Here is a 26280-nt window from a genome sequence, read left to right as displayed (position 1 = left end):
AACTCCCCTCCGACCCGCCCAATCCCGGCAAAGCCGACTCCGACCCGGGCATTGCCGACTCCATCCACTTCCTCCAGACCGCTGAAACCGTCTCCAACGAGGTCTCCCCCGCGGGACTGACCGTCATCAGCCGGTACCACGGGGGAATGAGCAATTCGGCGAGCGTGAACAGCCGCACGGTGCGCTACGACTTCGTCGTGTTCCATAACCGTGGGAATGGCCGGGGCGTTTCACGCAGAGCGGTCGGTGCAGCAGGAAGAGCTGGCCTTCGAGCTGGCGTTGAAGAACCGAATCGAAAGCTACTGCGAAAATAGTCACTATTTTTTGATTACTTCGGGACCGTACCGCACGGATTCCTCGCGTTTTCATCGGATTGGACGCACTATTTCGTAGCCGCCGCGCTCCAGCACAGCCTCCTCTCCACGGCGCTTCTCTACCCGCTTCTCTCCGCCTCCCCGGGCGTTTCGCCGCAGCTGCTGGACCAAATGACGCAGGTCGTCGCGCAGAAATCCCCGCTTCTTTCTCTCAACGACGTCTCCTTCGACGCGTCTCCCCGCGGTTTTTGGACCCCGGACCGGCTCCAGCAGCTGCGCAAGCAGCTGTCGACGCTGTACACGAGTCGCTCTGCTTGCAACAAGGCGTTCGAGAGCGCGCTGAGCCAGGGCGGCGTGATCGAAGTGAGTTCACCGCGGTTTTTGGAGGGTAGAGCGGCGCGTGTCGCGTGACGCGTGTGGACGGAGAGGTGGAAACGATCGGGGGCAGCTGCAATGTGGGGTCGAAACGTGGAATCGAGGGTAGTACTACCTTTGCGGTCCGTTTTGTCCCGCGGTTACGCTGATTTGTGCGACGGACTTCGATGTGCCCAGCTCCATTTTGAGCGAGGTACGGATTCGGAGGGGCTGGCACACAGTTTTTCAACCAGGCCGTGCTGAGCACGTTCGTTCCGATGCTTCCGGACCATCAGCTAGCGCCGATGCCGCATGATCAGTTTCATCTGCTGGCGACGCGAGGCCGGAACAGTCTGGCGCCGTCGACGGAATCTTCGATCGACCTGCAGCGGATTTATAATGCGATCTTCACGCTCTGCAAGGAGATCGCGTTCGCATTGACAAGACGCGTTCTGTATTACCACAAAGTCGACGAGACGTGGAGATCGTGAGAAATAGGCGATTACAATCGCAGTCAAGGGAGGGAGTCAAAATAAAGTGTGTCAAGCCATCGCATGGAAGTTGGCGGGAGATTTGCTTTTTCGAATGCAGTAAGCTTATGTAGCTCAGACTCTACATTTCTATAGAATGGGAGAGAAGAATCCTTCTTTTCCGTGGAGTATCATCCAGATGCTGCTCCTAGAGAACGAGGTGAAGCTGGAGTCTGTCTCTGTTCATGTGAACGGATGCTTACTGGTGTCTGGGGGCAATCTGGTGGAGGAGTATGAAAAGCTCTTTGAGGGCGAGGGGAACAAGAAGGAAATAAAGTAGGATTCATGCGGACTCTCTAGCGAAGGTTTGAGATTACCGTGGGAACTGGAAATGCTGGCTGTGAGGCAATCTCCTCCGAGCTGAACGAACGAATCATGCGTCATTTCCAGAGCTTTTGTACAAGTATGAAGCAGGAAAAGAAGGAGGGGCAGGAACCAGGGGTTCATTCCAAAAGCTCATTGGACAAATCGGACTCTGTAGTTTATTCATTATGTTATTGTTTGTTAAAAGGACCGAAAACATCGAATTTAGCGTGGACTATTTGTGGAGAGGAACACAATAAAGGAGTTACATTTGTCATCCTCTATTTTGAACGACGTAGTGTTATCCCAGCCTTTCATAAAAAATTATTAAGTTTCCAAATGTCTACTAGTCTCCCTGATAAATACCGAGCCACGAATATTGATGATATCGTTGAGATTCGACCGAATGTCGACGAGGGATCATCTTACCCTTATGAATCCGTGAGCCAGATATTCAGAGACGTCTCGAAGGAGCGTGGAGACAGAATTGCACTCGTAAGTTGCCGTGGAATTAAGTATACCTGGATGCAGTATTATGAGAATTCTCATCGTTTTGCTCGAGCTCTGATTTCGATCGGACTCAAGCCTTTTGATACAGTTTCTGTGATCGGGTTCAATGCCCCCGAATACATGTTTGCTGTCCATGGTTGCATTGAGGCAGGCGGCGTGGCGACTGGAATCTATGCGACGAACGGTCCCGATGCTTGCTTCTATGTGATGAACCACTGCAACTCTGCGGTGGTGGTTGTAGACGGCCAGAGCCAGTTGAAAAAGATGCTGGAAATCCGTGCCCGACTCCCCAATCTTCGTATGATTGTCGTTTATAATGCTGATGACTCTGTCCAGCTTCCTCAGGATGAGGAGGGAGTTGCGAAGGTTCGCAACTGGGTGGACTTTTTGGAAATGGGCTCTGAAGAGGCTGACAAGGAGATTGATCGTCGTGTGGCGAATCAGAAGCCCGGCCAATGCGTTTCTCTTATCTACACGTCTGGAACGACTGGAAACCCCAAGGCGGTGATGATAAGCGACGACAATATTGTGTTTGTGATCCGCGTGATCCAGAAGGATTTTAATATCGGGACGCAGGACCGTCTCGTGAGTTTCCTTCCTCTGAGCCACATCGCTGCCCAGATGATCGATATCTTCGCTGGAATGGTGCTCGGATTTACGCTCTATTTCGCGCGTCCGGACGCTCTGAAGGGCAGTTTGGTGAACACGCTGCGCGAAGTCCAGCCGACCATTTTCGTGTCGGTGCCTCGCGTGTTTGAGAAGATGGTGGAGGCCATCACGGCCAAATTGGCGGAAGCATCCTGCTTCAAGCGAATGCTGTCGAATTTCGCTCGCAAGCGTGGAACACGCTACTGCAATAACCTCCAGGTGGGCACGAAGAAGCAGCGAATCACCTTCTTCAACCTGGCCAAGAAGATTCTGACCAAGGTGCAGACCTCTTTGGGTCTGAGCGAAGCTCGCCTCATGTTCAGTGCCGCGGCCCCGATCGATCTGTCGACGGTGCAGTTCCTCGCCTCGTTCGGCCTGCCGCTGTTTGAGATCTTCGGCATGTCGGAGAGTTCGGGTCCCACGACGTTCCACACGCTGGGGCAGTGGAAGATGGCGACTGCTGGCAAGGCCATGCGGGGTTCGATCGTGAAAACGGTGCCTGGAAGCAACGAGATCATCGTGAGCGGCCGCCACGTGTTCATGGGCTATCTGAAGATGCCCGAGGAAACGCTGCGCGTGATCGATGACGATGGCTTCCTCCACTCCGGCGATTGCGGATCCGTGGACGCGGACGGCTTCTGGAAGGTCACTGGACGCATCAAGGAGCTGATCGTGACTGCGGGAGGCGAGAACATCCCTCCCATCCTCATCGAATCGGAGCTGAAGCGCCTGGCTCCCGCTCTGTCGAACGTGGTTCTGATCGGAGACAAGCGGAAGTATCTCACGGTGCTGCTGACGCTGAACTGCCGTGTGAATGGAGACACGGAAGGCGCGGAAGGCGAGCTGCTGGGCGAGGCGGCGAATCTGATGAAGACGCTGGGGTCGAACGCTCGCACGGCGCAGGAAGCTTCGGAAGACCAGCTGGTGCAGAAGTACTTCTACGATGTGATTCAGCAGTACAACATGTCGGCGTTCAGCAACGCGCAAAAGTAGGGAATGGGGGATTGAAGTGAGGGTGTAGGATTCAGAAGTTCTCGATCTTGAAACGCGACTTCTCGATGAACACGGGCGAATTGACGCCCACCCTGAAGATGAAGCGAGGCTACATCAGCTCGGTGTTCTCTGAGGAGATCGAGAAGATGTATAGTTAATCATCTATATTTATCGAGGGATCTTTTATATGGCCTTGCAAATTGATTGTACTGCTTGGTCTATATATATATATATATATATAATTATATAATTATTCAATATTATGATACATTGTAGTAATAGTTCGTTTTTATTGATTTGTCATGATTTATGTTTGTTTTCTCAAACACGCAAAAAGATGATTTGTTTCGGTAAACAATTTTAGTCTCTCTTGTCCTCAATCTTGGGTCTCCAGAGAGCCTTGATCGTAGCGGTCAGACCATCGGAAGTCGCATTAAGGTAGAGAAGACCAAACATTCCGAGCAGAGAGGCGAACAGCGTCAGGATCTTCAGCGATTTTCCGAGCACCTACAATCCTCACTCCAGCAGCCAAACTCTACAGGTCCGCAATAGTCACTAAAGATATGGCTCATACCAATGCATCCGTGGAGAGGATACAAAACGCACAGAACGTAATCAATAGGAACCTAGGTCTCAGAAACCTCTCAAAACTTAATACACAAAGAGCAGACGGCGCCAACACGAAAGAAACAGGAACCAAGCAAGCAGCGGTCAGCTGGCTGTAATGGAAGATCTTCTCGTGGAGATTGGTGGAATCGGCTAGAAATGAGCGGAATTCGAGAAGCAATACCATTCCAAAGACCCTCCCAAAGGTTCTTGGGCTTAGCAGGCGAAGAGTAATTGTAAGGAGTGTGATGTCTCATAAAGACCGGAACCTGAGCCGCAGCGCAGCAGCTCACACTCTTAATGGACATCTGTCCAATGCGAAGAGCTCTCATAGTCATAGACATGGTTCTACAGGGTTTTGGAACTAATATTGAAGGCAGTATTAATAAACCGATCCCCGCGGGGAAAACGAAATTGTTGTAGAAACAATATCCAGATTGATCTTTTCAAAACAAACAAGAAAGGCAGCAAAAAACGGAGATGAAGCAGGATGAGACTAGCAAAAGGCAAATTATTGGGGAGGATAGGTATTCGCTCTATTTTGATCTGCCATTCCCTTGATTGCTGTTGTTACTTGTCCTGCAACTTGATGGACTCCATTCACGATTGCTTTCGAAACACCATTTCGTTCATCCCAGGCTTTGATTTGATGTCCCATTTGAACAGCTTTCTGGCGAATCTAAAAACTTAGAATCTTCAACAAAGTATACCTCATATTCTTTGTCTAGCTCCTTGGCCTTGTTCACGCAAGCAGTGGCCACATTCTTACAAGTCTGTGTAACATGGTAGTCGTTATCAATCTGTTTTAATTTATTTCCAACACCTGCAGCAGCCTGATAAACGTCACTCATTGTCAGCTGACTGTCTTGTCGTTGTGGATCGACTGGCGGAAAGGCACTGGTCGTGGGCTGAGGATTTCTTGCATCCGCCCCAGGATACGGAGAAGGGGAAAAGGACTGACTTGGATAATCATAGGAGCGCGGTGCCTCATAGGAAGAATAGGGAGTGCTGTTTTGAGGTTTTGCTGGAAGAGGTGGAGGCACTTTTTGCGATTCCCTCATCGCTTTGGCTTCTTCCAGTAACATGTTCCCATATTGAACGTAATATTGGGAATGCTCTGGATCTTGCTGTGCATACGTGAAGAAGCTCCCTATCACTTCCTTGTATCTAACCAACAATGGTAATGAAGAGATGGTACATGTTAATAGCGTTATCGACATCGCCCTTGATAAAGAGCATTCTCGCGCGATGGAGCTTCAAATCAGTATTCGAAATAGACATTTTATGCTACTTTCGAAGAAAACTTCGAGAATCAAGTTCAAAGAGAAAAACAGGATTTCAACAAACACGACAATGTACATTTCCCTGACCCATCTTCGCCATTAGTTTTGAATAGAGAGCCATAAACTCAGGATCACTCATGTACTTGGACACATTCTGCGGGTTGCTCATAATGTCCTGCATAATCGCCACCATCTTCGGGTTCTGCATCGCAGCCACGATCTCCGGATCGCTGAACAGTTCGCTCATTCCAGCAGGCATACCACCGGGCATTCCTCCGGGCATGCCACCAGGCATTCCTCCGGGCATGCCACCAGGCATACCACCAGGCATTCCCTCATAGGCAGCGTTCTGGGCTCGCTGACGCTCCTCCTCTTCCTCCTTGGCTCTCATTTCCTTCTCTCTACGCCTAATCGCTTCTTCGCACGCTCACCTCATCACACGATCGCGATACGCCTTCGCGCGCTCCTCCTTCGCGCGCTCCTCCTCCTGCTGCTTCGCGATCTCCGCAGCACGGATTCGGTTCTCGATCTCGTGCGCCTTCTCGTCCACTTCCTTGCGAAGACGGTCCGTTTCCTCATCGAAATCGATGGAGCAAGCGCGACGAAGATCAGCGGCCGCTTCCAACCATTTCTGAAGCAGCCTAGCAATCAAGCGAGTTCGCATTGAACTACGCGTAGGCACGACCACGGATCTTGAGAGCCTTGGCCGAGTCCGGGTTGTTGTTGAGAGCGAAAGAGCAGTCGTGGATGCAGGCATTGGGACGAGGAGGATCCAGTTTCAGTAAGTACTCCGCTCGACGACACAGCGTCAGGTTGGAGAATTGGTTACGCAGGGACTCCGTTAGGAAGTCGATAGCGGAAGAGTAGTCGCCACGCTCGGCAGCTTCTGCAGCCTTTCCCTTGGCAGCTTGAGCAGCGTCCATCAATTCGTCGGAGTACTAAAGATCAGAAACGATAATAACTGCTACCTCTTTGGCTTCAGGGATCTCAGGATAAGGCTCAGAATCAAACTGGGGGAGAGGCTCCTCCTCCTCCTTGGGTTCTTCTTGCATCTCTAACAATTAGAAGGTAGAGTAAGGCCAAACGATCGATATCATCGGGGATATCTAGAGAAGCACCCATCTGAAGCAAAAACTCCTTAAAAGAAGCAAGCTCCGGGCAATTAATATAGCGAAGATCGCTCTTCAGAATCTAGAATCAAGCAGTATAATTCAGTAATACCCCCAAGATCGTTTCCAGACTATTCTGGTTCTCTCTGATAATATTTACAATACTTTCGTCAAGCATTTCCCTTTGAATGAATCTTATAATGATAAGATACCCAAAAGCTTCGAAAATATTCCAAACGAAAAACAATCCAATTTTAGGAATACTTCAATGGATTGTACTTTGATGGATTCAAGGAATACACAATGAAAAGAAGCATTATTATTATTATTATTATTATTATACTAGCTACAGAAAATAGTATTGGTATGAGAAAGAACTAACAAATGAATACACTTTATGAGAAGGAATTGGTTATCTGATGTGACAAAGCATATCATACAAACCGTTATCAATGGAATGCATTGAATAGAAAGGTATAAAGTGGATCAAACGTTACACAAGAGAATAGAGTACAAATGCACTATCGACTGTAATAAAATGTTTTCTAGATGATATCCAAGGAACATATACAAAAAAGAAAAGAAGAGTAAAAAGTGTAGCTATTTTGTATTGAATCGACATAGATTACTGAGAAGAAAGAAATAATAATAAAAATAGAAAGTATCTGCTTACAGAACAAAGAAAGGTAACAAGGACATCACAACAATTCATATAGACATTACCACACCACATAATTTTTGAATTCAGTCGAGATTACAGCGATTCGTATGCTATAGTCATAAAACAACTTGGAATATATGGAAAAATACTACCAATATTGTAACTAATCAAGTACATGACTATCACTATCGAAAAAAATGGATGATGGTTTGATTAACATGGGTATAAAATATAGATATAGGTTTTGCTGAAAGGTCGTTCAGAAGCAAGCGTGACCGAGTGGTCCAAGGTGCTACGTTCAGGTCGTAGTGTGTTCGCACGCGTGGGTTCGAGTCCCACCGCTTGCATTTTTCTTTTTTGTTTTGTTTCGGCTCAATAAGTATTATGCGTATAGTAAATAGTAGACGCATTTTGAATAGTGGGTAAGAATTATGGTGATAAGAAATAGGCTATTGAAAGGAGTCAAACAGAAGCAAGCGTGACCGAGTGGTCCAAGGTGCTACGTTCAGGTCGTAGTGTGTTCGCACGCGTGGGTTCGAGTCCCACCGCTTGCATTTTTGTTTTCTCAAATCTATTTTCTATTATTATTATTTAGATTGCGTGATACAAAGAGAGGTATTGTATTGTATTGTAGTAATAGATAATTACGGATGTTAAGAGTGGATAATTACCTGTATCTGCAATGATCACTTTCTTTGTCGTTTTTGATTTGGAAAATACATACATTCTCGCTACGATGAGTATATGTTGATGTTTAATCTCAATATGTTTTTTCACAAACATTTCACATCGTCATTTAGTATATATGATGACAATCATAATTATCTCTATATTTTCAAAACAGACAGACTCAGTTTACTGAGAAGAACTTGGTCTTTTGCTTCAGATTATTATAGTTATGTCCAATATTCAAAAGCCAAAGTATTATTCGAATGGAGTAGAGTTATCTCGTGTTGTGACAAACCCATCCATTTATACTAACCAGAACAATTGCTGGGAAGCGGACTTTTCGAGCCAATTTCCTATAGTATCGATTAACCAACAAGATGGAACAGCAATATTAAATGTAGGGTGTCCACATGAAGGCTATACAATCGAAACTCAGATCAAGGACAATAGAATATATGGAAAATCATTCCTATATTCTAGAGACAATATACTAATAGCAGAATTGTATTTCGAAGCTGGAGTAGCAAATGGATCTTGTACCTTGTATGATTCTTCTGGAAATTTATTCTTTGAAGGATACTTTTGTAATGGATTTCGTTCGGGGATAGGAAAAGAGTTTGATAAGTCAGGAAACGTAATATTTGATGGCTGCTTCAAAAATGGTAAACGCTTCTCGAATTTAGTTCGATTAGATGAAATGGATGGGTATTGGAAAGAATATGACGATAATGGTACATTACTGAACATAAGCCAAATCAATAGAGAAACTGGTGAAAAGGACGGGATTTGCTATTACTATAGAAATGGAGAAATAAGTCATATTGTAGAAGTTAATGATGGTACTGAGATAGAATATAGTGGATATTTAGAACTCTATGATGAACCTAACAAAGTCTGGTTTGAAGGATACTACGATAATGGGAAGAAATTGAGAATAGAAAAAATGAACGATAAGAAAGGCTATCAAAAGGAATATGATGAAGAAGATCAGTTAATTTATGTATGTAAAAGAGACGAGAATAATAGATTAAACGGTATTTGTTATCGTTACATAAATAATGGTACAATTAGTCGCATTAGTAAATGGAAGGAGGGTAAAGAAATCGCTCTAATTAAATTGTTTAATGGAAATCAAATGACCGAATACAAAAATGGCGTGAAACAATATGAAGGAGAATTTCTCGATTGTCTGACAAACAATTATTCGCGTAATGGTGTTGGAAAAGAATACGACAAAGATGGGAAAACGGTAATTTATCAAGGATTATTTGAAAATGGCAAGCGACATGGCAAAGGTATTTCTTATAAAGATCGAAAGAAGAATAATGATGGAGTATGGATTCATGGTAAAACGTTATCGCAATACATCTGTGTAATACTAATACATATAGTATTAAGTGTCTTGCTTATTTTGTGTTTGATGATAGGTTTATTCTATTTACATATTTGGGCTGGAATTGTTGCTGTCTTTGTTTTAGTAACAGGAATCGTGTCATACATTATTTGGATAAACTGTGAAGTACGAACTCCCTTTGGCTATAAAATGGCAAATTATCTATATAAACCGAATCTAAGGTTTCAGAAAGAATGTGATTTTAATAACTGCAAACAACTATCATTTCCTAAATACGTAAAATCGGTCGTTATTCCTGATAATTGTTTTGGATCGGTCAAAGAATTAGAAGTCAGGGGACTAATTGGATTAAAGACTTTAAAAATCGGCAACAATTCATTTACTCAGAAAAATAGATATAAAAGAAAAGATAACAAATCGAAATCATTCCGCATATTGAATTGTGGGCATTTGGAATCCATTCAAATTGGTGAATGTAGTTTCAGTGATTTTGCTGGAGACTTTGAATTGAAGAATTTGTTATCTTTGCAATCTATCAGTATTGGTACAATAAAAAAATACTCTAACAATTTCCAATGTAGTTCCTTTGTGATTCGAGGTATCGACATGATGTCGAATATTTGAATGATTAGATCTTCCAAATCTACAATCCATTACATTAGGTAATGCTGCATTCCGTGAATCCCTATCAACAATAATGGAAAGTATTGAATGAATTCAAATAACATGATTGATTTAGATCTTCCATCATTACAATCCATTCAACTCGGTGATGGTGCACTTCAAGGAAGAAGGAATGATACTTCATGTTCGTTGATAATGCGAAGTAATAATGAATAAATTGTAAATGATTTGCTTTGTAGATCTTCCAAATCTGACATCCATCGATTCTTATGGAGCTAATTTTGTGTTTCAGAGGGCTGTAAGATTAGAAAGTTCATGTATATTCTTCTCTTATATGTAGACATTCCAAAACTAAAAAATGAGAAATTGTTTGAATCTTTAAAATATGCTGTGAATCCAATTGCAATTAGTTCTATTATATCTTTAACATAATAATGCAGATGTTCCTCACTTGCCATTTCCTCAAGTAAATTCAATTGACTATTTCAACTCGATTCCTTTAAGTTCGATTACGATTAGAGTTCCTCGCTGGGCATGTAATGATGCATATTTCACTGATCTTGATTTCTCACGATTTAATCTTGTAGTATCAATCGAAATCGGCAATGATTGTTTTGGATCAGTGAAAACATTCAAAATCGATGGATTGAATCGATTGAAAACTATCAAAATCGGAAACAATTCTTTTACTCAGAAAAAGAATGATTATGGTAATGATAAATCGAAATCATTCCACATATTGAATTGTGAATCATTGGAATCCATTCAAATTGGTGAATATAGTTTCAGTGATTTTGCTGGCGACTTTGAATTGAAGAATCTACCACAATTACAATACATTCAAATTGGTACAACTGGAAGAAAATCATGCAATTTCCATCATAGTTCCTTTGTGATTCGAGGTATCGACATGATGTCGAATATTTGAATGATTAGATCTTCCAAATCTACAATCCATTACATTAGGTGATGGTGCATTCCGTGAATCCCTATCAACAATAATGGAAAGTATTGAATGAATTCAAATAACATGATTGATTTAGATCTTCCATCACTACAATCCATTCAACTCGGTTATGAAGCACTTCAAGGAAGAGATGATTCTTTATGTTCGTTGATAATGCGAAGTAAAAACGAAATGATTGGTTATGATTTGTTTTGTAGATCTTCCAAATCTGACATCCATCCATTCTGGACAAGGAAGTTTCTTATGCCCGCGTACAGTAACATTAGAATGTATTCATGAATAATGAAAATTGAGAGTATTTAGACATTTTAAAATTATCTAATGTTAATCTACCTTCATTTTTACATAAAGATCCTCAAATTAAGTCAGTATCCAGTATTTATATTATGCACTATATATTATATAGATATTTCACTGACACTTTCATTTTTTGTGTATCATGGTCGTACTATATCTAGTATCGATCCAGCCATTGCACAACTTGCTATTCCAAATTGGACCTGTAATGAATCAAATTTTATATATCTTGATCTCTCACGATTTATTTCTCTTTTTTATATCAATATCGGCGATGATTGTTTTGGATCAGTGAAAACGTTCAAAATCGATGGACTGAATCAATTGAAAACTATCAAAATCGGCAAGAACTCATTTACTCAGAAAAAGATTGGTATTGGTAATGACAAATCGAAATCATTCCACATATTGAATTGTGAATCGTTGGAATCCATTCAAATTGGTGAATATAGTTTCAGTGATTTTGCTGGAGACTTTGAATTGAAGAATCTACCACAATTACGATACATTCAAATTGGTACAATAAAAAAATACTCTAACAATTTCCAATGTAGTTCCTTTGTGATTCGAGGTATCGACATGATGTCGAATATTTGAATGATTAGATCTTCCAAATCTACAATCCATTACATTAGGTGATGGTGCATTCCGTGAATCCCTATCAACAATAATGGAAAGTATTGAATGAATTCAAATAACATGATTGATTTAGATCTTCCATCACTACAATCCATTCAACTCGGTTATGAAGCACTTCAAGGAAGAAAGGATAATACATGTTCGTTGATAATGCGTAGTAATAAAGAATCGTTTCTAAATGATTTGTTTTGTAGATCTTCCATCACTATCAAAATTAAATTCAATAGGACTTAGTTTTAAGTATTATAATCCGAAAACCATTGAAAGTACATGAATACAGTAATCACTCTCGTATTTAGATATACCTAAGTTGCAGAAAATGGATCTACCTTATGCATCAATCAGTGTTCAACGGAGGTTGGCTCCTAACTTTCGCCCTCCGAATGTACAAAGACTTCAATTGTACATGATACTTTATTGTTTATATATATAGGAGAAGACTAAAGTAATGATTTTATCATTTGTAAATTGTGCATTACACACGTCAATTCAGTGAATTAAAAGCTGTGAGTGCAATACTTACATGATGATGAGTATTATTTGTTTCTTCAAAACCCCTTATCATCATACCATTGTATCTGGTTAGATATTCACTCATGGATTTCTATTTGTCCTCCATTATCAGTTTCTTTGCTTTTACAGTTCAACCAACAAAACATTTCACTTTTACTTTGCATTATCAAAAAGCATATGGAATCCTTCCCTTCCTTCAAGTACATGCCAACGGAGTTGAATGGATTAGAGATTTGGAAGATCTAGTCATTTCACATTAAACGTCATATCAATACATCGAACAACCAAGGTACTGTGAATAAAATCGCATAACAGTCTTTATAATTTTCTTAACTTGTTTCACTTTCATTTCATATTGTCCATTGACATTTTTGATCTACTTTCGCCGATATAAATAGATTTCAGTGGTTTATAATTTATGATATTATAATGATATAGATTCAATCTTGATATATGAATACTTTAACCAAGAAAACGAATTTATGCTAATTATCAGTGATTTCAATTGTTTTAATCCAGCAGTACGAAATACTGACACAGGGAGAGAGCAGATATTCTTTATTTCTATACGTTTAGTATCTTCAAGGAGACAAGTAAAAGCAACTTCCTTTTTCTTATGCTTCCTCTACTCATGTGGCAGAGTTATGATATGTGCTTCTATATGCCTTTGTTTCCTTATTATTACTACTCTTTGTTTGCATAACGCATTTTCACATATAAAGTGAATATACTACAAAAAGTGAAATACAAATCATATAGAATACAAGTTATGGATCAAATGAATACAGAAAAAACCTTTCATAATAAGCACTACATAACAAGAAAAAGCAGTATGGCATGTCTTTTTATTATGCTGCTGTGTACTTTGTTTATTGTACCAATAATCTTAATAAGTAATTCGTATATTCTTGTATGCTAATCCCTTTCCGTGACGTTTTTCGTATATCGTGTGAGATAAAGCATACTCTGTTTATTATAAGTTACAAATACTATGAGCAAATTCATCAACAAATATAAGAGAAACTACTTTGACTTCGTTAGGTGATACTGTTTTTAGTTTTCCAATGGCTTTCCATACATGACAGTGGTTTCCGAAGTATATCCATCGTGGGGCGACCCACTTCAACAATCATATCACCGCATAGCTCATCGTACTTTTAATGAGTAATTGATTTGAAATGCTGCATTTTTATCATCCATTTTGTTTGCTTTGGCCAATATAATCGACTTGTTCTTGGATTATCAAATGCCCCAGGATTCATAATTGGAATATTAAAAAATGAAAATGTAAAAAAAACGTCAAATGACCTGAAAAAGAGGTTATTGTGTTTATGATACCAAATGCTCTTTATATAAATATCGATACATTCTATTAGTAAAACAATAACGTGGTATCACTTTATATCACTTTTGTAGACCAATTACAGGAGATGAGTAATATCTGTATATTTAACCTTATATTTTCAATGTAATATAAATAAATGTTACTAATTGAGTAACATCTATTATTATCTCACATTGGTACAGTTCTTTATATTTCCTGCTCTTTTCAACCGTGTTAATGTCATTATCAATAATGCATTTGATTATTGCATTTCCTTATTATCATTCTCATTTCGATGCAAAAGATTGCTGATTTTGTCAATTCTGCTATTAGTAACTATCATATTGATAGTTCTATGATTCAATATGTGCAGGGATGCTTGGGTAAAGAAATGAAACCAAATGGCTGGATTTCATTCATTTTGTGTAATAGAGAATGTGTAGTATTGCAATTCAATAATGGAGTATTTATGAATCAAGGATTTGTGGTCAATGAGCAGAGAGTGTTGAAAGTGTTTGGAAATCATCAAATTGGTGCTATTTCATATAATGAAGAACAATCTAATGTGGAAAAAGGAATCGTGGACTTGGATCATGGAAGTCGATTTGAAGGATTGATATTGACAGAAAACAAGTTTGGAATTCCATTTGGATATGGTGAAATGTATGATGATGATGGAATATTGGTGTATAAGGGCATAATGATCAATTGGAAACGATTTGGCTATGGAACGAGTTATCATAATAATGGATGTATTGAATATGAAGGATATTGGTGTGATGATAAGCGATTTGGAATTGGAAAAGTCTATGATCGATATGGTATATTAGTGAAAGAATGTGAATGGTATAATGGGACTGAAAATAATACTGAGTATGAAGGAGATGGAAGCAAACCAATGAATATGGGAATGAAACATTTGAAACTGATTGACAATTGTGTATTGGTTGATTGGGATGTTTCATTGTTGTATAATTTGGAATTAATCGAAATCGGGAATGAATGTTTTGAATCAGTGCAAACATTCCAAATCGATGGATTGAATCGATTGAAAACTATCAAAATCGGAAGCAATTCATTTACTAAGAAAAAGGATGATGAAGGAAATGATGAATCAAAATCATTCCACATATTGAATTGCGGATCATTGGAATCGATAGAAATTGGTGAATATAGTTTCAGTGATTATGGAGGCGACTTTGAATTGAAGAATCTACCACAATTACAATCCATTCAGATTGGTGTAATTGATAGTCATTCAAGCAATTTTCATTGCAGTTCATTTGTAATTCGAGGTATTGATATGATATTGAATATTTGAATGATGCATAGATCTTCCAAATCTACAATCCATTACATTAGGCGACGATGCATTCGAATATTCCTCTCTGACAATAATCGAAAGTACTGAATGAATTCGAATGAAATGATTGATGTAGATCTTCCATCATTACAATCCATTCAACTCGGAAGAGAAGCAGTTTGTGGAAGAGATATAGATGAATCATGCTCCTTGATAATGCGAAGTATGAATGAAACAATTCGTACTGATTGAATGTAGATCTTCCAAATCTAACATCGATTACTAATCACATTGGATGGGGTTTCTATTATCCTCGTTCAGTCACATTGGAAAGTAATTATCATTACAGAATGTTGATTGCATTTAGATATTCCAAATCTTCAAAATGTTGATCTACCTGATGCATTTGAGCATGTTGCATATCCAAACGTAAATGGTAAGTCACATTTTCTACTTTTTATAGTGTAGATGTTTCTGAATTACTATTTCCAAAAGTGTACAATTTTGACTATATTCAATCTTTCCAGTCTTCTGTTGTTTTCATTGTTATTCCCCCTTGGACTTGTAATGACACTGATTATACACTATTTGATTTCTCTCGATTCACTGCAGTTGAATCAATCAAAATTGGCCATCATTGTTTTAGATCCGTACAAACTTTCAAAATCGATGGATTGAATCGGTTAAAAAGCTTGATAATTGAGAATGATTCCTTTTTCCAACTCGATAAATTCTATTGGAGAGAGATTTTACAGAATGATGCGACAGAAACAAACTACCAATTGAAATCATTCCATATTTTGAATTGTGAATCATTGGAATCCATTCAAATTGGTGAATACAGTTTTTGTGATTTTGGAGGAGACTTTGAATTGAAGAATCTACCACAATTACAATCCATTCAAATTGGGACAATTGGAAGTGATTCATACAATTTCTATAATAGTTCATTTGTGATTCGAGGTATTGATGTGATATTGAGTAATGAATATGCAATAGATCTTCCAAATCTACAATCCATTACATTAGGTGATACTGCGTTCAATGCATCATTGCATACAGTTATTGAAAGTATAAATTGAATTCGAACGAAATGATTGATAGATCTCCCATCATTACAATCCATTACACTCGGTTATGAGGCAGTCGAGGGAGATTATAGTGATTCCTGTTCGTTGATAATGCGAGGTAAGAATGTATTGAATGGAATGATCAAACGTAGATCTTCCAAATTTAACATCCATTCAAAATCCTAATTACTGGGGAAGTAGCTTCTTTCGACCGTGTTCAGTCATTCTTCAGAGTATGCTAATGTGGTACTGAGCATAAGTTTAGATATTCCAAATGTTCAGGAAGTCAGACTTAGTTTTTCTTTCCAGTTAGTACGATCAAAAACAATCACTAGTTTCTATTTTCTTTCATTTTTCACCTTCAGATGTTTCCTCTGTTTTCGCTGATATTGTGAAAATTACTGAACTAGCAGAAGAAGAAGAAGAAGAAGATTGATAGAAGTGATAGGTATGTCAACTAGAATGATTGTATTACTGCCATACTCTTTTGCTATTATGCACTTTGTAATTTTAATGACTGTCTTTGAGGTTATTCTGTTTGTTTGTATCAATTGGCTCTTTCCACTCTCCTTTATTGTTCTCCTTTCTTTTCTATTCTATTATTCTTCATTTTGTGATATTGTCTACCATTGCATTGAAGCTCGTTTTAGGTAAACTGATCACAATCCATTCTATATTTTATGATCTGGATTGACTCCTTAAACAGTTTTCATTATTTATGCGAGTATATTTCTATATACTCCAAACAATCTGATATTCATACCGTGTGAGTGTTATCTTTATTTGGTTAGTTTGTCATACGATGAACATACGAGGATCGATTCACTTCCATTGCTTACTTCAAACCCAAATAACTCACACGTCATATTCACATCTCCCCACCTCCTCACTCATATCTCTTCTCCCCACCATTTCTCCTCATCTCCCTTCCATTCTCCCCTTCATCCCCCTTCCACACTCCCTCTATCCCTTTCTTTTCCCATTTCTTCCCTCCCCCTTGACTATCATGAACCACTGTACAAACACTTTACCACTCATTTCACTCACATTAATTCAATTCTCTACAAGAATGGTTTGAATCGATCTCCCCTTACTCACCCCTAGCCTTTCGTGAAAGTTCTGAAGAACAAAGCCTACTTCAAGCGTTTCCAGACCAAGATGCGTCGTCGTCGTGGTAGGAGGCGTTCTGTTTGTCTGCTGATGCCTAGAGGGTAAGACCGACTACTACGCTCGTAAGCGACTGATCATCCAGGCCAAGAACAAGTACAACACCCCCAAGTACCGCCTGGTGGTGCGCATCACCAACCACAAGGTGATTGCTCAGATCGTGTCTGCTGAGATCATTGGTGACCGCGTTCTGTGCGCTGCTACCTCTGCCGAGCTTCCCCGCTACGGAGTGAAGCTGGGTCTGACGAACTACGCTGCTGCTTACTGCACGGGTCTGCTGGTGGCTCGCCGTCTGCTGACGAAGCTGGGCATGGCCGAGATGTACAAGGGCAACGAGAAGGTGGACGGTGAGGTGAAGACCTGCGAGGGCGAGAAGAAGACGCACTTCGTCGCGGAGCTGGGCGAGAAGCGTCCTTTCCGCTGCTACCTGGATGTGGGTCTGCGCCGCACGACGACGGGAGCCCGCGTGTTCGCTGTGCTGAAGGGCGCGAACGACGGTGGTCTGGACATCCCGCACAAGAACACTCGCTTCTATGGCTACAGCCGCGAGGACAAGGAGTACAACGCGGAGGAGCACCGCGACAAGATCTTCGGCGCCCCCATCGCGGAGTACATGAACCAGCTGAAGGAGGAGAACGCGGAGCTCTACGAGAAGCAGTTCTCGCGCTACATCAAGAACGGAATCGAGGGAGACATGCTGGAGGAGATCTACGCGAACGCGCACAAGGCGATCCGCGCGGATCCGACCCCCGCCAAGAAGAGCGACTTCGACTATGCTGCCGCCTTCAAGCAGTTCGCTCATCCCAAGAAGCTCACCTACGAGCAGAGAAAGCAGCGCGTGGCGGAGAAGAAGGCTGCCATGGCTCAGGAATAAGCGGGAAAGGAGCATGTGTGGAGATTGAGAGGCGTGTTTGTTGAAAACCAATGTTCAGTGATTCTTTGGAGATTGTGTGTCTGGTATGGAGGCCATCAAGAGAGCTCTAGGACTTGTGAAAACGCCCACCCAGCTTGTAGATCGTATGCACTTTGAGTTTCGCGTGATGGATGGGGAAGAAACGACAGATAAACAGAGGAAGGTGGTTCACTTGGTGCTGGTGCTAATCGTATAGATTTTGAGACGTTTTACCCAAATGAAAGACTACTTGCTTGGAACGGTTTGAATCATGGTTCTATTGTCATAGTCTAGCACTCGAAGACACCGAACATCGCAAAATGCGAAGAGCTTGCAAGCGAAACCATCAGAACGAGTTTAACTTTGAAGGTGCTTCAACACTTCGATAAACTTGATCTTGAGGTTTCCATCCCAAAGCCTGGCTTATTTTTTAGGAACGCAAGATGTACGTGACGGTGTTTGACATTTTGGTAGCGAAGGACTATTGCCAGTTTTCGACCGAGTATTTACTCACTGAGGAGGGGAGGAAGATAATCCAACTCTTAGTGGATGGATATAAGGACACAGCGATAGCCCTTAATTGCGGCATCATGCTTCGCGAGTGCATCAAAGTTCGCTGCATCCACGAATATCTCTTGGATCACAGCGAGATCATCGAGCCAATCTTCACGAACTACTCGCATTCACCCACTTTTGAGATTGCCTCCGATGCGTTCAACACGATCCAGAGTTTGCTCCGAAACAACAAGCAATTGGTCAGCAAAAAGATGAACGCGCAAGGAGAGTTGTATTCAAAGGTGTTCGGGTGGTACGCTGCATTAATCAACCACGAGGAATACGTGACTCGCCGCATGTCGCTGCAGCTGCTAAACGAATTTTTACTCGATAAAGTCAATTTCGATATCATGATCGCCTACATCGGCGATGTCCAAAATCTAATGAATATCATGAATGTGCTCCGGAAACCGGAGCCGCTCGTTCAATATGAAGCCTTCCATGTTTTTAAAGTGTTCGTTGCCAATCCAGAGAAGACGCCCGAGGTGAAGGCGGTGTTGAAGCAGAACTCGGAGAAATTGATCGCTTTCTTGCTGGACTTCCTTCCTGGAAAGGGTAGGCGATGGAGAGAGGACTGAGGGGTAGATAATGAACATCAGTTTGTCGATGAGAAGAAACTTCTGATTAAGATGCTGAAAGAACTGTGATCTCGATATAATTGGAACTGTGTAGTTATGTTGTATAATCCTTGCGATTTCTGTTTGTTTGCACAATTGGGACAGGGCGGCATCGATATGCCCATAAAAGCTGGAAGGAAGACCGAAATTGGGTCCCTTATGATTTTATGGTCGCTATTTCTTATCTATTTGGTCCTGACCCTTCAATTTCTTTTCTAAGTCGAAATGCTGGTAGGATGGCGCCTTGCTGCGATGAGTTGACTAGACCATTTACTCTTACGACGCTAACGACCGTGTCGCTATGGCACTTATTGCTGCCCAGTACAACGACGTTCATATTCATACCCCGGAGTTCAACTTTGGTGTGGAAAACAAGACGGAGGAGTTCCTCAAGTTGAACCCCATGGGAAAGGTTCCTGTGTTGGTGACTCCTGAGGGTGCCATCTCCGAGTCCACGGCCATCGCTCGTTATATTGCCCGCATGCGCAAGGACACTGGCCTCATGGGAGCGACTTTCTATGAGCAGGGTCAGGTTGACCAGTGGATCGACTGGTGCAACGCGGAGCTTCTCCCCGCCGTCATGCCCTGGTACTACACCGTGATGGGATGGATGCCCGTGAACATGAAGAACGTGGAGACTTCCAAGACCAACACCGCTCAGAAGCTCGCGATTCTGAACGGATGGCTCGAGAAGCACACCTTCCTGGTTGGCGAGCGCATCACCATTGCCGATATCATCGCCGTGTGCATGCTGCTGAGCCCCATGAAGTTCCTGATGGACGCCAAGTTCCGTGCTCCCTATCCTTCTCTGGTGCGCTGGTTCGAGACCTGCGTGCATCAGGTAGCTCTCTCTCTGTTTGTTTGACTCCCAGCCCCAGTTCGCCGCCGTGATCGGCGCCGTGGACCTCTGCGAGGAGGCTCTGACCGTCGTGCTGCGTAGTGGAGCGGAAGCGTGGTAACGTCTAGCGAAGAAGGAGAAGGCGAAGAAGGAGGAGAAGCCTAAGAAGGAGGAGAAGGCGAAGAAGGAAGAGAAGCCCAAGGAGGAGAAGCCGGCTGCGAGCCAGCCGAAGGCGAAGAACCCGCTGGAGCTTCTGCCGCCGTCGCCGTTCGACCTGGACAACTGGAAGCGCATCTACTCGAACACGCACAGCGACTTCTACTCGGTGATGGACAAGTTCTGGCCGATGTACGATCAGGAGGGCTGGTCGTGCTGGATCTGCGACTACATGTACAACGAGGAGAACACGCGTGGATTCATGACCGCCAACCTGGTCTCCGGATTCATCCAGCGCTCCGACTCCCTCCGGAAGTACGCGTTCGGCAACATGAACATCCTGAAGGACGCCAACGAGCCCTTCTATCGCGTGATGGGAGGCTGGCTGATCCGCGGAACCGCCATCCAGCCCATGCTGGACGAGAACCCCGATGCCGCCTACTACAACTGGAGAAAGGTCGATGTCACCAACGAGGACGATAAGAAGCTCCTGGCCGACCTCTGGTGCGCGTCGGAGACCATTCAGGGAAAGGAGATCAACTCGAACGAGGTCTTCAAGTAAGTCAGGCAGCAAGCAGGCAGGCACGGAATGGACACTTTTTGGTTGGGTTTGTTTGTTGGAAGACAGAAATGGGGTGATGAGGGTGGGAGATGAATGATGGGGTTGGTTTCGATCGATGTGACGAGTGATTGTGAATTAATAATAATAATAATATAATAATAATCAAAGAAGAGAGCAGGATGTTGCTATTCAATTCCTGAACTCTTTTCTGTTTGAAAACCTGCAAAAAAGACATTTCATTATTATTACTCTCCTTGTTGTTTGTTCGTTAGCAATGGATTATTGTATTCTACTTACATCCAACCTTGATTCGCGCTATCTAAATAATGTGAATATGCTCAAGGTAAACTGCATGGATAGACCGTTATGCGATGTAGACATATTTTGAAAACCGAGGGATTCCCTATGATGAAATCGATGGCGCTGAATCGAAAAATCGAAAACTGAGAGATATCCTGATGAAAGTGGCAGGTATTCCAAATCTTTCCAGTTTCCAATCCCTAGTTGACAATGGAGGCAAAGCTGAATACCCTTCCCTGTTTATTATGCGCAGTAACCGAAACATCCAGTTCGTTGGCAATTGGCACCGGATCCAGATGATTTTAGACAATGATTGCATATCCCCCGAGGATCTAAAGAAGATGCCCGAGGTCTACACATTCGGCCGCTATTTCCGAGATATTCTGTAACATTTTGCCTCTTCTTTGTTCAACAAACACGAAACAACTCGATCGGATACAACTCCTGATTCGCGCCTGATGGTAGTTCCGTAATTGTCGCATACCGCGTATGCGTGCTCTTGTGTCTCTGCAATTCGCTCTGCGACACAAACGTTTTCCCGCATCCCTCCACATCACATTTGTACGGCCTTTGCCCCTGGTGCATGCGCTTTATATGCATTTGGAGGTCGTTGTTCCGCACGAACTGCCGATTGCAGCCCTCGACCGTGCACACGAACTTCTTCTCATTCTTGTGATGTCCGCGAATGTGCATCTGCAGCCCGCTGTATGTGTTGTACTTCTTCCCGCAATCCGGCTGGTCGCAAACAAACGCCTAGAACTCACGCGCAGAGAGATCGACGACATCGGGGCTGCGCGTGTGGATCCATTCATGCTGCTTTAAATGCTGCAAGTCGTAGAAGGATTTGCCGCAGTTTGGGTATTTGCAAACGAAGGTCTTTCGGCGCGTTGTATCATGAATGTGCATGTGTGTGTTTAAATTGCTTTTCCACGCGAATTCTCTGTTCCTCACTCTCGACTCACCGATTTTACTTTTTGCAGCCATCGAACGGGCACTGGTACGGTTTTTTCGACTTTCTAAAAAATCAGCCCGATTTCTGGAATTCCACGGTTCCGAAGACTCGGCTTCCAGCACAGGCAGCGCGTTCTGCATCTGCTGCTGCTCGTTAATAATCTGCAGATCACGTGGAAAACCCAATCGCACGGTCTGTCCGGATGTCATCAAAATCTTCATGGTTTGGTTGAGCAGATCGACGGTATCCTTCGCGTTCTTCCCGTTGGCCTCGAATAAAATCTGCGCGATCTACAAAACACGCATTTCCCATGCATACCCGAATGGCGTTTCTCTCCTGAAAAGCCTGCTGCAGCATGTGCGAACTCTTGTAATTCGTGACTCCCGACAGCGATCCGGACTGATTCAGGCTGTTCTCGATCTCCTTGCGGATCTTGTTCAGCGTCTGCACCTCGCGTTTGTAGCGTCCGCGATCGCGTTCCGCCTGCGTTTGAATGCTCTGCAGCGTCTACCTCGTCGATGTACGGCTGCTTCTGCTCGGGAGTCATCAGCTTCCACTGATCGGCGATCACGCGGAAGATCTCGCATTGCTTGGTCTGCTCGCCGAGCTGCTCGCGAACCTTCTTAAAACTACGAGGAATGGAGGAGCGATGGAATGAGGTACACAGAGCGGCTGTAGCAGGAATAAGCGCTCATGGTGCGCTTGGGCCGCTTGAGGCGAAGACGCGACTCCGTATCGTGGGGATGGTACGCTATGAGGAATCGAAAAGGAAAGGAAGGGAAACTGGAGAGATCGGAAGATTGCAGATCCACTTGGGAGCTCTGCGCGAAGAGATCCATGTTGGTGCCCATGTCGTTCTATGTCGAAGTTGTGGCTGGAATGTACGATTCCGACCATTGAAATGTCGCTCTGCTGGTTTACCATCGAGTCTGGCTAGGAATGACCGACCATTGTGAATCGAACAGGGACGAATGCGATCGATTGCATTCCGGGATTCATCATATCTTCCGTGTTCATCCCGTGCGGGATCTGGACTTCCGAATACCCTGGAACCGAAAGATTCATGGGACGATTTGGAATTGTTACCAACTGACTGGCAGGGATACCTAAAGTGCTATTTATCGGAATCTGCATTGATTGGGACACTTCACATTAAAAAAACACAAAGTTGCGATTTACCAGGAAAGATTCCCATTTCGTCCTGTATTGCACCTAAAAATATAGTTAGCACACTGCGTAGCCCACATCCCCAACCACATGCCTACGATTCGATGCGTTTGAATTAATCACAGTGTTTCCGATAATACCGGGTTGCTGTGAAGTCAGCGAGTTCATTCTTTTAACAATGTAACAAGATTGCCCTTTTCCCACAATTCCCGCGATTATCAAACAAACAATTCAAATCAACTTTCCATACAAGGCCGATCGCTCTCGTTCCTTCTGTGCGTTCAGCTCTGCAACCAGCCTGTCAATCTTCTCAATACACCTTTCATTCACTTCCCTCCATCATCCATACTGTGTTTTCTCTCTCTGCAGCGTTCCGTCCTGCACGGCTTCCAGCTGCGACTTTACGTTCCCCAGCTCCGTGCAGAGGTAGTCAATCGCCTGAATAAAGCGATTCTTCGCCATGGGGTCAATGTTTTTCGTTTTGATAAATAAAATCCATTCCTGCACCGCCCTACCCTTAACTCGCCCATTTTCACTCACTTTGCGAATACCCAGATCGCATTCACGATCCATCGGCTCTGCACGCCCGTTTCGGCGACATCGCGCGTCACGTGCACGAGCTGCTCATATTCCACGCCGCAGTCGACGAAGCATTGGGTGATCCACTCTCCGAGCGCATCGCCGGTTTTCCCCGCGGCAATGGCGACTTCCTCGCAGCGACGCACCAAGTAAGCGACGGGGAAGAAGGCGGGAGCGTTGCGCGGGTCGTTGAACTCGCGGGCGAGGGCGACCAGGCGCGTCTGGAGCGTGCTGAGTCTACAAAAAGATGAGAAAAACTGTCAATCGATGAATGGATGAGTGGATGAGTGATCGGGTTTTGGAGGAATCCAAGAGACCACAATGCAGGGAGGGAACCAAACATTCAGTGGCCAAAGGAACTCAATTCGATTCAATGAATGAATGAATGAATGATCGGGGTTTGATTGAATGAAAGAATTCAAAACTCAATGAATCAAATCAATGAATCAATCAATGAATCAATTCAATGAAAGAATTCCAAATCAATGAATCAATTCAATGAATCAATTCCAAACCAAAGCATCAAATCAAGGCACACCGAGCCCCTTCCCCGACGCCTCCCTGCAATTCTCACACCTCCTTCCTTCCTTCCCTTCCGCTCGTCCCAATTTTATTCTCTCCCACTTTCTTCTGCTCTCGCTGCGCAGCACCTCATCGATCAGCGCTCCCCAGTGTTTCCGGATCGTCTCCGCATCGCTGAACCCCGTGTTCCGCAGCACGCGCAGCGCCGCGTCGTCCCTCCCAGCCCTCACCGCCACGTTGTACAGCTCCGTCGCCTCCAGCACGCGCGTCCGCAGCGCCTCTCTCTCCTCCGTTTCCACCGTTTCCACGGTCTCGGCGTGCGCCAGGTCCTCGCAGAGCGCCGCCTGCACCGCCAGGTTCCGCTGCACCGTCTGCAGCGACGCCGCGCGCAGCGCCGACGGCCGCGGGGAGACTGCGAGTGAGAGAACCGCGGGGAGCGTACAGCCGGCCTGGGAGGCGTTGAGGTCGTTGAGGCAGGAAGTGAGGAAGCGGAGACGGTCCGACACGCACACCGAATCCTACGCGTAACCGCGGGGAAACGGAGAAACCGCGAAGGCGGCGGCGCACATCACCTCGGCGGCGTTGACGTAGTCGCGGTTTTTGAGGTAGTACCGGTGGAGCAGCTAGCGATGAGGCATCCCCGCGGGAGCGACCTGGACGTCCTGGGTCTTGAGGAAGGCTTCGACGAGCGGGCTGCGCACGCTGAGCAGCAGGTCGAGGTGGTGGTTGGTCAGCAGCCACGAAAACGCGGCAAAACACGCGGCTTCTTCGCCGCTCGCCACACACTGCCAATTATTCCCCCTTTTTTGCCATGGCCTACCGCGCCCACGATCCGACCCACCACCGCCTCGCGGTGCTCCACGTCCCGCGGGAAATCCGAGGACGACGCGGGGCCCACGAGCACCAGTTTCAACGTTTCCACGATTTTCGAGAAGATGAATTCCTTGGTGGAAGCCAGCGAATCCGCCGCGAAGTTCGCCTATCTGAAAGTGGAAACGTGGAAACGACCTCCTGGAGCGCGGCAGCGGCGCGGAGCGCGAATTCGGTGAACTCGACGAGCCGCGATTGCTTGGCGAGAAGGTCGAACACGGGCTGCAAGTGAGTCTTGGCTTCGTCGGCGTCGAAGTATTGAAACGCCAGCGACACCGAATCCAGCGCGGCCTATGCTGGATGCCCCGCGGGGACGGTACGTGGAGCTGGTGAGGATCGACGTGGAAAGCGTCCTCGAGAACGCGGGAGAGCAGGATGAATCCCTGGTTGAAGAGCTTCTCGCCGATGGAGAAATAGCCGCCACAGAGCGAGGAAAGCCGATCGCAGACATCGTAGAGCACCGCTACGCGATAGAGAAAGAAAGAGAGAAGGGAGCGTACGGATCGGGTTGTGCTGGTAGAAGAGCAGAATCGCGTTGACCACGCGCTTGAAGACGTGGGATCCCTCCGCGGTGTTGAGAAGTGACGCCAGAGGGAGGTGGGTGAGTTGCTGGCGCGTTTCCTCGGGGAGCAGACGCAGCACCGCCTCCACGCCGATCGAATCGATCTGCACGGAACACAATCGGAACACAACGCACATAGACGAGGAGTTTCATCACCTGGAGCGCGCGGAGAATCAAAAAATAGAGAAGTCGGATCTGTGCGTATTCCTGCTTCGTCGCTCCTTCCCTAGCCCTCAGTTCCCCGTTTCCACGGTTTCTACGTTGCGGTTCCACGATTCGACGTGAGTGCCTCCGGGTACGCGTGCACCAAAAACCCCGCCAGCTGCGAATACAGCGCGATCACGTCCTGCCAGTACCGCGCAGGGAAGCTCAGCGCGCTGCACTACCCGTCAGTTTCCACGTTTCCACGATTCGACCTACAACGGCATCGACGACGCAGCAGTTCCACATGGCGAGCAGTCCGCGACTCA

General features: G+C 44.2%; 10 protein-coding genes; 5 read left to right on the top strand and 5 right to left on the bottom strand.

Moving 5' to 3' along the window:
• Nucleotides 1-1573: 1573 nt before the first annotated feature.
• Nucleotides 1574-3958, top strand: GSBLH_T00001071001 (uncharacterized protein; the record flags this gene model as incomplete). XM_013039404.1 has 2 exons in its annotated part: nt 1574-3648; nt 3681-3958. The coding sequence occupies 2 exons, from the start codon at nt 1574-1576 to the stop codon at nt 3808-3810; spliced, it is 2205 nt and encodes a 734-aa protein (XP_012894858.1). The 3' UTR covers nt 3811-3958.
• Nucleotides 3959-4012: 54 nt separating this feature from the next.
• GSBLH_T00001070001 (uncharacterized protein) lies at nt 4013-4586 on the bottom strand (the record flags this gene model as incomplete). XM_013039403.1 has 4 exons in its annotated part: nt 4443-4586; nt 4311-4411; nt 4192-4278; nt 4013-4159 (listed from the first exon to the last, which is right to left on the bottom strand). Exons 1-4 carry the CDS (start codon nt 4513-4515, stop codon nt 4013-4015), a joined length of 408 nt encoding a protein of 135 aa, XP_012894857.1. The 5' UTR covers nt 4516-4586.
• Nucleotides 4587-5596: 1010 nt separating this feature from the next.
• Nucleotides 5597-6828, bottom strand: GSBLH_T00001069001 (uncharacterized protein; the record flags this gene model as incomplete). The annotated part of the gene is made up of 6 exons (XM_013039402.1): nt 5597-5942; nt 5973-6182; nt 6214-6479; nt 6510-6595; nt 6627-6732; nt 6763-6828. 6 exons carry the CDS (start codon nt 6826-6828, stop codon nt 5597-5599), a joined length of 1080 nt encoding a protein of 359 aa, XP_012894856.1.
• A 10307-nt stretch (nt 6829-17135) lies between these two features.
• Nucleotides 17136-18142, top strand: GSBLH_T00001068001 (uncharacterized protein). XM_013039401.1 has 2 exons: nt 17136-17245; nt 17280-18142. Exons 1-2 carry the CDS (start codon nt 17230-17232, stop codon nt 18110-18112), a joined length of 849 nt encoding a protein of 282 aa, XP_012894855.1. The 5' UTR covers nt 17136-17229; the 3' UTR covers nt 18113-18142.
• A 79-nt stretch (nt 18143-18221) lies between these two features.
• GSBLH_T00001067001 (uncharacterized protein) lies at nt 18222-19379 on the top strand. XM_013039400.1 has 4 exons: nt 18222-18392; nt 18425-18532; nt 18565-19240; nt 19271-19379. The coding sequence occupies exons 1-4, from the start codon at nt 18369-18371 to the stop codon at nt 19330-19332; spliced, it is 870 nt and encodes a 289-aa protein (XP_012894854.1). The 5' UTR covers nt 18222-18368; the 3' UTR covers nt 19333-19379.
• Nucleotides 19380-19566: 187 nt separating this feature from the next.
• GSBLH_T00001066001 (uncharacterized protein) lies at nt 19567-20903 on the top strand. XM_013039399.1 has 3 exons: nt 19567-20143; nt 20175-20238; nt 20269-20903. The coding sequence occupies exons 1-3, from the start codon at nt 20051-20053 to the stop codon at nt 20856-20858; spliced, it is 747 nt and encodes a 248-aa protein (XP_012894853.1). The 5' UTR covers nt 19567-20050; the 3' UTR covers nt 20859-20903.
• A 211-nt stretch (nt 20904-21114) lies between these two features.
• On the top strand, nt 21115-21555 carry GSBLH_T00001065001 (uncharacterized protein). XM_013039398.1 has 3 exons: nt 21115-21201; nt 21236-21329; nt 21363-21555. Exons 1-3 carry the CDS (start codon nt 21133-21135, stop codon nt 21545-21547), a joined length of 348 nt encoding a protein of 115 aa, XP_012894852.1. The 5' UTR covers nt 21115-21132; the 3' UTR covers nt 21548-21555.
• An 11-nt stretch (nt 21556-21566) lies between these two features.
• GSBLH_T00006194001 (uncharacterized protein) lies at nt 21567-21851 on the bottom strand (the record flags this gene model as incomplete). The annotated part of the gene is made up of 1 exon (XM_013039397.1): nt 21567-21851. The coding sequence occupies one exon, from the start codon at nt 21849-21851 to the stop codon at nt 21567-21569; it is 285 nt and encodes a 94-aa protein (XP_012894851.1).
• A 60-nt stretch (nt 21852-21911) lies between these two features.
• Nucleotides 21912-23445, bottom strand: GSBLH_T00001064001 (uncharacterized protein; the record flags this gene model as incomplete). Its single annotated transcript, XM_013039396.1, has 10 exons — nt 21912-22271; nt 22302-22400; nt 22429-22593; nt 22622-22739; nt 22774-22861; nt 22895-22967; nt 22996-23043; nt 23074-23255; nt 23290-23322; nt 23376-23445. 10 exons carry the CDS (start codon nt 23443-23445, stop codon nt 21912-21914), a joined length of 1236 nt encoding a protein of 411 aa, XP_012894850.1.
• A 1062-nt stretch (nt 23446-24507) lies between these two features.
• GSBLH_T00001063001 (uncharacterized protein) lies at nt 24508-25699 on the bottom strand (the record flags this gene model as incomplete). Its single annotated transcript, XM_013039395.1, has 6 exons — nt 24508-24790; nt 24821-24896; nt 24927-25001; nt 25032-25163; nt 25199-25487; nt 25523-25699. 6 exons carry the CDS (start codon nt 25697-25699, stop codon nt 24508-24510), a joined length of 1032 nt encoding a protein of 343 aa, XP_012894849.1.
• Nucleotides 25700-26280: the final 581 nt, after the last annotated feature.

Source organism: Blastocystis hominis, assembly GCF_000151665.1.
Source record: "Blastocystis hominis, Singapore isolate B (sub-type 7) whole genome shotgun sequence assembly, scaffold_1".
NCBI lineage: Eukaryota > Bigyra > Opalinata > Blastocystidae > Blastocystis > Blastocystis hominis.
This window is presented reverse-complemented; position numbering and strand designations above follow the sequence as displayed.